The sequence below is a fragment of the Silurus aristotelis genome, assembly GCF_946808225.1.
Source record: "Silurus aristotelis genome assembly, chromosome: 12".
In the NCBI taxonomy this organism is placed as follows: Eukaryota; Metazoa; Chordata; class Actinopteri; order Siluriformes; family Siluridae; genus Silurus; species Silurus aristotelis.
In genome coordinates, this window is record NC_139585.1 from 16,577,590 (window position 1) to 16,590,104 (window position 12,515).

General features: G+C 38.3%; 1 protein-coding gene across 1 annotated transcript; it reads left to right on the top strand.

The window, feature by feature from the left end:
• The first annotated feature begins 1,588 nt into the window (after positions 1–1,588).
• Positions 1,589–8,852, top strand: psmd11b (proteasome 26S subunit, non-ATPase 11b). The gene is made up of 13 exons (XM_083556181.1): positions 1,589–1,844; positions 2,947–3,048; positions 3,476–3,672; positions 3,787–3,844; positions 4,045–4,239; positions 4,469–4,613; positions 5,445–5,505; positions 5,604–5,666; positions 5,770–5,895; positions 6,064–6,099; positions 6,309–6,360; positions 7,389–7,531; positions 7,625–8,852. The coding sequence occupies exons 1-12, from the start codon at positions 1,754–1,756 to the stop codon at positions 7,529–7,531; spliced, it is 1,269 nt and encodes a 422-aa protein (XP_083412307.1). The 5' UTR covers positions 1,589–1,753; the 3' UTR covers positions 7,625–8,852.
• Positions 8,853–12,515: the final 3,663 nt, after the last annotated feature.

Sequence of the window (12,515 nt, forward strand, 5' to 3'; positions counted from 1 at the left end):
CAAGTGTTTTTTTGGTGTTCACCTGGAGGCCATCATCAGCAGTCAGTGGTTCCAAAATGATGATACTGAATTCTTAATTCTTAAATTCTAATTCTGTTATAGCAAAACAATTTAAAAAGGACAAGTGAAAGGGAAAAGAAAAACAAATGAAATGACAGACTTTCTTTAATCTACATTTGATTTTTCCTCAGTAAAACTGTTTGTAAGCCTGCTTGACCAAATGGGAACTGAAAAGTAAAATATTTACATGAAAAACAAATTATGTAAAGGTTCTGTTCGATCTGTAGTTCACAATCACCACTGTCAACACAATACTTTTTCTTAATAATTTGAGTTATTTCTTTGTCACACACCGAGAATTATACAGGGTATAAGTTTCCAAACTGTACAAATATTGCGAAAAGGAAGACATGTTGGGCAAATAAGAAATGCAGAGCATTACAGTGCAGGCAAATGAATAATACATATTTTTGTACAGAATGCACACTGTAATCTGCAAGTGCATCGGATACAAGGTATAAAGTTTTTATAGTCAGTAGCCTGTTTGATTGGTCATGTGAATTGATCAGGTTTACCCAGCTGTATTGCTCTGTAACTTTCAGAAATATCTTTATGACTCTATAACATTCAGTAACAGCTCTATGTCTGTGTAATGTTTAGAAAAGCTCTAAGGCTCTAAAACATTCAGGAACAGATCTATGGCTCTGTAATGTTTAGAAAAGTGCTATGGATATACAATGTTTTGGAAAGCTGTATGGATTTAGGACATTCAGGAACGGTCTATGGCTTTATAACATTCAGGAACAGCTGTATGTATCTAATGTTTAGGAAAGCTCTATGGCTCTATAATGGTCAGGAACAGATCTATGGCTCTATAATGTTCAGAAACAGCTCTATGGTGCTATAATGTTCAGGAACAGTTCTATGGTGATATCATGTTCAGGAACAGCTCTATGGCTCTATAATGTTCAGGAATAGCTCTATGGCTCTCTAATGTTCAGGAACAGTTCTATGGTGATATCATGTTCAGGAACAGCTCTATGGTGCTATAATGTTCAGGAACAGTTCTATGGTGATATCATGTTCAGGAACAGCTCTATGGCTCTATAATGTTCAGGAATAGCTCTATGGCTCTCTAATGTTCAGGAACTGCTCTATGGTGCTATAATGTTCAGGAACAGTTCTATGGTGATATCATGTTCAGGAACAGCTCTATGGCTCTATAATGTTCAGGAACAGTTCTATGATGCTATCATGTTCAGGAACAGCTCTATGGCTCTATCACGTTTAGAAAAGCTCTATGTTTTTGTAACATTCAGGAATAGCTTCATGGCTCAGTAACATTCATGAACAGCTCTATGGCTCTCTAAAGTTCAGGAAAGTTCTATGGATCTATAACATTCAAAAAAGTTTATTGCTCTATAACTTTCAGGAATAACTCTATGCCTCTATAACCAAACTATTATTGCACACGTTTAAACAATAAGCATAATAGTTAAAAAGTTAGACTACCACTGTATCGCATCACTCCGATCTCATCGTGCTCACAGAGGTCGGAATAAGGGCTCTCACGTGCCAGATGACGCGCGTGACTTGTATTGTGATATGCAGAGGCGCTGCACAGTTCCAGCAGGATGCTGCCCGGGGATTAAACTCAGCCGCACTACAAACTCCAGAAGCCTCGCGATCGCGACTACATATTGGTGCTGCTCTTCGCAAGGGTTTGTGGGTAGGCAGGTTTTGAATAGGGAAGATGGCAGCCGCGGCAGTGGTTGAGTTTCAGAGAGCTCAGTCTCTCCTTAGTACGGATCGGAACGCTTCTATCGACATTTTACATTCTATAGGTAAGCAGCTCCGCGTCCCCTTTCAGCATTTTACTGTTTTTCTGTACACAGATAGCAGCGGGAGGAAGGCAGTTCTCTGACCAGGCGTGAGCCGCCGGCTGCCGCGATGCTGACTCACTGCACCGTGTAGCCGCTCGAATCATGCTAACTCGCTAGCCCCGTGTATTTAGCCCACGTTAGCTTAGCGTGCTATGCTAAGCAGCCAGCGCACCGGTCAAGGCCGCGATGACAGAGATGATATTAAGCTAACGCTGTCCGATGTGAAAGCAGAAAAGCGAACTCTACACATTTACTTTTAATAATTATAAATGCCTTAAAGAGATTTACATTGTTCTAGTGATCGGCAAAATGTGCGGATAAAATCACCTCAGCTACTTAATTATCTTTCTCTAAACCAGGGTTCAGAGAGAAAGAGGGAGAGGATGTTCTTGCATTCAGAATCAGCTAGCCGGCTAGTTAGCTTCCTAGCTACCATTTTGGATTTGGGCTTGAGAACCTTCCCCGTTCATATTAACGCCATTTCCACAGCGAGGGTTAAGGTTTTAGTGTTCACTAATAAGATAACAGGTTTATTGGCTTTACATGTGCTGAGTCTTGATGTCTACCTTTACTCATAATATCATAAGTATAATAGTCTGTCAGGCAGCACTGGACTTGAAGGCCATTCTAGTTCTTTCTTATAAACCACATTATTCTAGTAAAGTAGGTGTTAGTAGCTGGTGAATATAAAATTCCTGAATGAACCACTTACTCAAACCTAACTTGTAAGAGAAATGACACATTTCAGCACTTTCTCTCTCTCTCTCTCTCTCTCTCTCTCTCTCTCTCTCTCTCTCTCTCTCTCTCTCTCTCTCTCTCTCTCTCTCTCACACACACACACACACACACAAAATAGTTTTGCTCAAGACCTAAACAGTGACTGTATGGTATTATAAACACAACCATCTTTGTTTTCTTCTTCTTAGTCTTCTCTTATAACATTGATCATTACCAATCTTCTAAGTGTTATTAAATTTGTGCATACGCATGTCTTGCTTATGTCATTTTTTCAGCTTTTTTCCCCTGTGTTTAAGTGCCTAATTAGTGCATGATGTTTCCCCAGTCAGGCGAGATGTTCAACAGGATGATGAAGAGGCGGTGCGTGTCAAAGAACAGAGCATCCTGGAGCTCGGCACTCTCCTGGCCAAGACAGGACAAGCTGCAGGTAAGGTTCTTTAATCCTGGAATATCAGCACATTTGACTTCCTCGGATGTGATAGAAGAACCAGTAAATAGATTAGATAGTAGTTAGACAGTAGTAGACTTTCATTTCAGGAGCAAAGAACAGGGACGTGGTTTTCCCACCTTCAGTGCACTACTGGTGTCTGATCATGGGGTATTGGCTGATACTGACACCTTCATGGTAACTAAGCTGACGCTTTGAAAGCTTCTGATGCTCTAAGTTGGGCAAAACATCAGTGTTGCAATGAGACAGGTTGGGTCAGGATGTGTGTTGTCAGTTAATATGTTTACACTATAAAATATTATAGTAGATCAGATAAAGATGAGAAAAGTGGACTCTGATCTAGTACTGCTCCAGAGTTATATTTTTGTGATTTACCTCACTGTAATGGTTTACTTTGTATTCACAGAGCTTGGAGGGCTCCTGAAGTTTGTCAGACCTTTCCTAATCTCTATAAGCAAGGCAAAGGCGGCAAGACTGGTGCGCTCGCTGTTGGATCTTTTCCTGGATATGGAGGCAGCCACAGGACAGGAGGTGGAGCTGTGTCTTGAGTGCATTGAGTGGGCCAAAGCTGAGAAGAGGACATTCCTCCGACAGGCTCTTGAGGTAACGAACTTTACTTTACCCACTTTGACATTTGCTGCATGGATGAGCAGTGTTATAAGAAAGTAAGTATTACAATAAAATGAACTTGTCTGGTGTATCTCTCTTGTCCAATAGGCTCGTTTGATCTCACTTTATTTTGACACTAAGAGGTACCAGGAGGCTTTGCAGCTGGGTAAGTTATTTTACTACACTTAATTTTTTTCCTTTGTAATTTAACTAATACATTCATTTTATAGGCGTTGTATTTGGGCAAGAATAAAGTATTACCACTATTTCTTTGATACATTTCTGTATGAACATCAAAGTGATATTTTTTTTAGTAAATGGAAGATAAAAATTTTTGGTTAATCAGAATTTTTTTTTCTTCTTCAGGTTCCCAGTTACTCCAAGAGCTGAAGAAGATGGATGACAAAGCTTTACTTGTGGAAGTCCAGTTGCTTGAGAGTAAAACCTATCATGCACTCAGTAACCTGCCCAAGGCCAGAGCTGCTCTTACCTCTGCCAGGACCACAGCCAATGCCATCTACTGTCCACCCAAACTCCAGGCAGCTTTGGACATGCAGTCAGGCAAGACATTAAAACATACTGCCAATCAATTAAATATTAGTGTCAGTGTTGAATATTGTTAATTTGGAGGTATTAACTATATTCATACTGCTTGTCAATTATAATTTAGTTATAATTATAATTCAGTCTCCATAGGCATGCACTGTAATGATTAAAATGGTAATGACAAAATGCAGTGCAGTAAGACTACTGTGTTCTCTCTAAAACCTTGTGTTTGTATGCTTTGTAGGCATTATCCATGCTGCTGAAGAGAAGGATTGGAAGACGGCATATTCTTACTTCTTTGAGGCTTTTGAAGGCTATGATTCCATCGATAGCCCCAGGGCCATTACTGCGCTGAAATACATGCTTCTCTGCAAAATCATGCTTAATTTGTAAGTATAAACAGAAGCACAGCCTATAGAGGTTCTCCTTTGAGCCTAAATTGCCATTCGTTCTGTTTTGGCCAATGTTTTTTTATGTAGAGTTCCATTACATAACACTAGTGTACTTGCAGGAATACATATTGTGAGATACTGGTCATTTTTTTTTTTCTTTTCAGTACAATCAAAAATGGCCTACACTTGATGACCAATAAACAACTATTGGTAAAACCCAAAAAGCTAAAAAATAATATTGGAAAAAAACAGAAATTTTTTCCAGAACAAATTTTGCTTACTTGAGATGCTATATTAACATGTGATGGGTTACTCAATGTACATGTATCACATCAGTGATGCAGGAAAGTAAGATTTGTAATATTTGCAAATAATGTATATTTGCAGTACAGGGACTAATTAATTACCTCAAATTTTTTCTTTGGCCTATAAATTTGCTGGTCAGGTCTGATATCTTGTTTCTTCATGAAAAGAAAGAAAAATTATCTTGTCATATATAAAAACTCACCACAAAGAAAAGCACAGGAGCGAGCAGCGATCATTTATTGTTTCCAGAGAGTAACCATCACTAGTACAGGTGGCTTGTATTTGCTACTCTGCCTATGGAGGGTTTTTATCTATTTTTTTATAACGGTTATATCCCTACTACCCTTGTCCTATAGATAAAATGCTGCCGTGCATGCCCCTATGTGACTCCAGTGCCTGACACTACACATCTATAGATGAGCTAGAGATTATGAGCGTCTTGCTGCTTGCTCGTGCAATCGTAGGGTCATAGTGGACTAGCTGAAATTGATGCACACCACTGAAAATCTCATTTTGTTTCAGGCCGGAGGAGGTCCAAGCCCTGATCAGTGGCAAACTGGCCTTGCGTTATGCTGGGAGACAAGTAAGCCTTGTTTCTTGTGTCTGGATTCTGGGTCTGGATTGTTTTCCCTGTATGTGTATAAACTGTACATGTCTGCTTTTCTGCTTTATCTATAACAGACAGATGCGCTAAAGTGTGTAGCGCAAGCCAGCAAGAACAGATCATTAGCAGACTTTGAAAAGGTGAGACTTGCTGATGCTTACGTAGGCAAATTGAGGTTTTCTTTCTTTTGCCTTTTTGGCTAAGCTTGTATATTTTTTTTTTTGTGCATGTCCATACATGAAGGCTCTGACTGAGTACACAAAAGAGCTGAGAGATGATCCCATCATTAACACACACCTGGCCAAACTCTATGACAACCTGCTGGAGCAGAACCTTATCCGGGTCATTGAGCCCTTCTCCAGAGTACAGGTAGTGAACACGTCTTAAACAAAATAAACCGTGCATAATATTAGCACATTTGTGTGCTTAATAAAATGGTTTCTGCACCAGTATTGCTGGTGCTGGTTATTTGTTTTTATTAAGATATATTTTTGTTGTCCACTTCTGCCCCTGATCGTCTTTTGTTTTATTCTCTAGATAACACACATATCGGATCTCATCAAACTCTCAAAGGTAAGTTGCTGGTGTAGCTTAGGCTGTATAGCGCTTATTCTACTCATTTTTACTTTTTATTCACAGTAGATACATTATGCTTTGGGGAGTTCATTCAAAACATGTTTGCTTGTTTGTGATGTGAAATCACAACATGCTAATAAATTAAGGTGACATAAACAAACCTTCCAATCATAAAAACCTCTGAGCTTAATTGTTTTGTGTTACAGGGTGATGTTGAGAGAAAGCTGTCGCAAATGATCTTGGACAAAAAATTTCATGGTTAGTCATCGTTATTCTTTATTTTTGAAGGCGCAAGCTGTTGGTTATTATTGTCATATGTCCTACATGGTAAAAAGTTTGTGGAAACCTGACTCTTGGCACCTATTTGTACTTTGTACATTGCAGTAGAAATAAGATTTACGTTCACTGGACCTAAGCGGCCCAAACCGGTTCCAATAACACGTTGACCCTGTATGCAAACTGTGCTCTATAAAGACATGGTTTTCCGTTTTTTTGGAGTGGAAGATCTCGAGTAGTCTGCACAGATTCAACACAATTTAACACATTTGGGATAAACTTGAACACTGACTGCACCCCAGGCCTCCTCACTGGACCTCACTAATTCTCAAAATGAACAAAGGTTAATATGAAACATTGATTAAAATCCATGTGCTACATAAAAGATGGACACTACATTGTGATCAGGGTACAGGTAGGGAACGCTGGCAAGACTGGCTATGCAGCATAACTAAAAGGGTGAGCCAGAAAGTATCACAGACATGCAGGATCTCTGGGATTAGAGACCGCCTGCCGCACCACTGTTAACAAATCTAAGTGAACATGTGAGAGTGGAAGGGACAACAACATCCAAACATCCAAGTTTATCAAAACATTATATCGGCGATCCCACCAGAGCTGTTCTTTTACCTAAGAATAACCTACATACAACAGGCATGTTTAAGTAAATGTTTTCAGCCAAGACTTGAACAAAGAGACTGTTTCTGAGTCTTGAACACAACTTGGAAGGCTGTTGCATAACTGTGTAGCTATGCAAGCTGTGCCCCCTGCTTTAGTCCACACTATTTAAGTTACAAACGAATAGCCTAATAGGATTATAATGGACCAAATATTTGAACAGGTACTATGGTGTGAGACTGTGCCGCTTTGCACGTTAGTCATAGTATTTTATAATGAATGCGAACCATTGTAGATTGAATATGGGTGTAATAGTCAGGTGTCCACAAAATATTGGCTGTGTGATAACTGTCACTACTTAACAATGTGTCTTTTTTTTATCTTTATTTTAGGCATTCTTGACCAAGGTGAGGGAGTCCTGATCATATTTGAGGAGCCACCTGTTGATAAAACCTATGAGGCAGCTCTCGAAACCATCCAGAACATGAGCAAAGTTGTGGACTCGCTTTACAACAAAGCTAAGAAGTTGACATAGGTTTGTTTTAAAGTACTTGCACTTTCATTGATGCAGCACTTTTGAGGAATTTCTATTTTTTAAAGTAATTATTTTATTTCATTTTTCTTGCAGAACAAAACATGAAAGGATGCTACTCTGCAGAGTGGATGTGTGTGAGTGTATGTCTGCATGTGTGTGTGGCCAACATGTGGAACCTTTTTTTTGTCAAGGCGAGAAGGGACAATATAGAGTAAGAATCACAAATTTCAACGGGATTCACTTGTTCCAACTGAGTTTTTAAACTCCTCTTTCAATGGACAATTTCATCCTTCTCTTCTTAATTTTGATGGTTTTTTCCTCCCCGATGTATCTCTCATCGGCCAACATGGCCATCAGGGAATATTGTACAATTACAATAAAGTCTCATAAAGTCACCGTACAGCATTGTACAACTCTTCTACGGTTTAAGTTACAGCCTGTTAAGGTGCAATACTGACCTCACTGTGGGGGATAAAAGGGGGAAATGTGGGTAACTGTGGCTGTCTCCATTAGTCCTCATGGGAACATATACTATCCTGCGTGCAGGAAGATTCTTTTAGGACATGACATAACCAGGCATTTATTACATTTGCATGGTTAGGGCCTTAGATTAGTTTCTGTAGCAAGCACAGTTGCCAGCAGTCACACCAGTCACAGCCATTTTGTTCAGATTATGTATTATACAGTTTAACATTTGCTCTGGCAGTATACTTTTCATTATACACATTGTCTTTAAATCTATCAACATGTTTGCTGTATTAAGCACCCTAGAGTTGTCCTGTTATGAAAATAGCATTACAAATGCTAACGTTTGACTGCAGTAGAAATAAATTTCTTTTTATTCCACTGAACTATAAAAGCTCCACTATAAAAGTTCCTTCTAAAACACAGTGTGGTTCCACCAGGATCTGAATGAGATTTTTCTTTTTTCTGATGTATTAAACACATCTTGTTTGATTCCTGCTTTGTGTTGCAGGAGCAACACAGGCCTGAAAATACTTTATTTTACACAATTTTCTTTTCCAGGTTAAGATTTATTGCATGTCTTTTGTGATTTATTTGGATATTTTATACTTTGGGAAGTTCAAGCTTGCTTTTGTACCTATCATGGTAAGGTTGGTATGAGCAATTGTAGATATCCTGAAATGCAAATCGGCAAAAAAAAAAAAAAGATTCACTTCAAAGGAGGTGTTAGGAATTGATTTGCTCACTTTGCTCACTCTCGATGGGGATGTGCATTTGAATTTTCACCTTTTTTTTTTTGTAAGAAAAACGACTACTAAACATGTGCTTACTGATGAATATACCAATTAACATTTTACTTGTGTGTGGAGGACTTTATTTTCCCTGTGTGCTAAACAGTATACATATCAATCCAGACCTCTGACATCAGACAGCAGAAAAAGATTAGGTTGTGTGCTTCATTACCCCTCAAACACCACATAGGAGTCCATACAAGCATTTATTTACTCATAATAAACAATCAGCAGGAGCGATTCAATGTTATTTAATACTATACACTGAACAATAGCTTCTGTTGTCTAGCTGGTTTATAATATCAGATCACTTCTATTTCAGATTTACAATCGCAAACACCTGTTTCACAGATGATCTCCGTATCAAGGTTATTTTAAACTAGTGTCAGTATATAGTATCCAATGTTCAGATTACCTTTAATCCTTTCTGGTCACAGCTGCATGTTTACACTTATAAAACTGCATTTGGTTATTTTTAGTAACTTTTTATCTTGATTTAATACAAAGACTGCATATTAGACTACATTTTGCTTTTGTGTGAGATGATGAACTTATTCAGTATATGACCACACACTATATGAACTAAAGTATTGAGATGGGTAACTTTTCGAGGCATATGTGGTTTAACTCCACACTTTTACCATCAAATTGGAGGCACATGATTGTATATGATGTATTTGAATCTGGAAGCATTACATTTTCAATTAACTTGAACTATGAGCCTCAAACCTGTTACACACACACACACACACATATATATATATATATATATATATATATATATATATATATATATATATATATATATACACACGTATATACAGTGAGGAAAGTAAGTATTTGAACACCCTGCTATTTGGCAAGTTCTCCCACTTAGAAATTATGAAGGGGTCTGAAATTGTCATCGTGGGTGCATGTCCACTGTGAGAGACATAAAAAAAAATAAATCCAGAAATCACAATATATGATTTTTAAACTATTTATTTGTATGATACAGCTGCAAATAAGTATTTGAACACCTGTCTATCAGCTAGAATTCTGACCCTCAAAGACCTGTTAGTCTGCCTTTAAAATGTCCACCTCCACTACATTTATTATCCTAAATTAGATGCACCTGTTTGAGGTCGTTAGCTGCATAAAGACACCTGTCCACACCATACAATCAGTAAGAATCCAACTACTAAGATGGCCAAGACCAAAGAGCTGTCCAAAGACACTAGAGACAAAATTGTACACCTCCACAAGGCTGGAAAGGGCTACGGGGAAATTGCCAAGCAGCTTGGTGAAAAAAGGTCCACTGTTGGAGCAATCATTAGAAAAAGGAAGAAGCTAAACATGACTGTCAATCTCCCTCGGACTGGGGCTACATGCAAGATCTCACCTCGTGGGGTCTCAATGATCCTAAGGAAGGCGAGAAATCAGTCCAGAACTACAAGGGAGGAGCTGGTCAATGACCTGAAAAGAGCTTTGACCACCGTTTCCAAGGTTACTGTTGGTAATACACTAAGACGTCATGGTTTGAAATCATGCATGGCACAGAAGGTTCCCCTGCTTAAACCAGCACATGTCCAGGCACGTCTTAAGTTTGCCAATGACCATTTGGATGATCCAGAGGAGTCATGGGAGAAAGTCATGTGGTCAGATGAGACCAAAATAGAACTTTTGGGTCATAATTCCACTAAACGTGTTTGGAGGAAGAAGAATGATGAGTACCATCCCAAAAACACCATCCCTACTGTGAAGCATGGGGGTGGTAGCATCATGCTTTGGGGGTGGGTTTCTGCACATGGGACAGGGCGACTGCACTGTATTAAGGAGAGGATGACCGGGGCCATGTATTGCGAGATTTTGGGGAAAAACCTCCTTCCCTCAGTTAGAGCATTGAAGATGGGTTGAGGCTGGGTCTTCCAACATGACAATGACCCGAAGCACACAGCCAGGATAACCAAGGAGTGGCTCTGTAAGAAGCATATCAAGGTTTTGCCGTGGCCTAGCCAGTCTCCAGACCTAAACCCAATAGAGAATCTTTGGAGGGACTCAAACGCCGTGTTTCTCAGCGACAGGCCAGAAACCTGACTGATCTAGAGAAGATCTGTGTGTGGAGGAGTGGGCCAAAATCCCTCCTGCAGTATATGCAAACCTGGTGAAAAACTACAGGAAACGTTTGACCTCTGTAATTGCAAACAAAGGCTACTGTACCAAATATTAACATTGACTTTCTCAGGTGTTTAAATACTTATTTGCAGCTGTATCATACAAATAAATAGTTAAAAAAAATCATACATTGTGATTTCTGGATTTTTTTTTTTAGATTATGTCTCTCACAGTGGACATGCACCTACGATGACAATTTCAGACCCCTCCATGATTTTTAATTTGGAGAACTTGCAAAGTAGCAGGGTGTTCAAATACTTATGTTCCTCACTGTATATATATATATATATATATATATATATATATATATATATATATATATATATATATATATATATACATACATACATACACACTACATCAGCACCTGACCTTTCTAACACCGTTGGGGCTGAATGAGCACAAATCCCCACATGCAAACCAAAATCTATTGGAACATCTCAGAATTGTGGAGGCTAATGTAAAAGCAAATGGGACCTGAATGTGGAATGGGATGGTTATGTTTGGCTGGATATCGCTAGTGTGTGTCTCAGTCCGGCAGAGGAGGAAGATCGAAGAACATTTTTTAGTTTCTGGATGGGGAAAATCCAATCTCTTAGATCTGTCATTAAATCTACATGAAAAGAAATCACTGCATGTTGAGCCAAGTTATAACAGTATCCTTTTGCCGTGAAGATCATGAGTTAATTATAAGCAGTCCTGACACAAATAGTGATGCATATTTATTTTTATATTTGGTTGGTAACAATCAAAAGTCTGAGGTAAATATGCCAAACCATGTTCACCATCCTGAACTATTTCCATCGGAAAAATAATTTCAAATAATTAATAATTTTAAGTTTATTAAATGCAAAGTTTGTCAGTTATTCAGTTGTCATAAAAGAAGTAATGATACATATTTAGTTCAAAAATTGTAGTACTGTCCTGTTTTATTGTTTTTTTATTTTTATTTTACTTTATTATTATTATTATTATTTGGTCAAAACCGATGAATAAGGAAGAAAACAAACTAAGTCCTGGTTTTATAGTCTGATAATCGAAGTGGGTATATTGTGTCCTGAAATCGATTCATTTTCATTGACCACGTGTCCTGAAATCTTTTATTCCTCCTATACTACACCGGCAATTTGTCAGTGAATACAACATATTTAATTTAATATAAATTGATATTCCTGAAACATATCAGTTCCAGTTGTCAGATGTAAAAGCATCTGTATACAGTCATGTTCTTGTTTTTCTGTCTCTTGAAGGCAATATAATAAAATAGAAAAATACAAAGTGTGTTAAAATTTTTTATTGTTATTTATTGTTGAACCTGAAAGCCTTTTCATACAGAAAGCTTCACCATGCCCATTTCCCTTAAACATTAAATCTGGTGATAGATGGACAGATCGATATACACAGAGGGACAGATAGATTTATAGATGGATGTGATGTTTGATCACAGATTGGATATTGGTAGTGTGTGTCATAGTCCAACAGAGGAGGAAGATAAAAAATCTTACTGCTTCAAAGACACTGTTGACAATTTTTTTGAAGGGGGAAAGATAGATAGCACATTAGGAAGCTGGGTC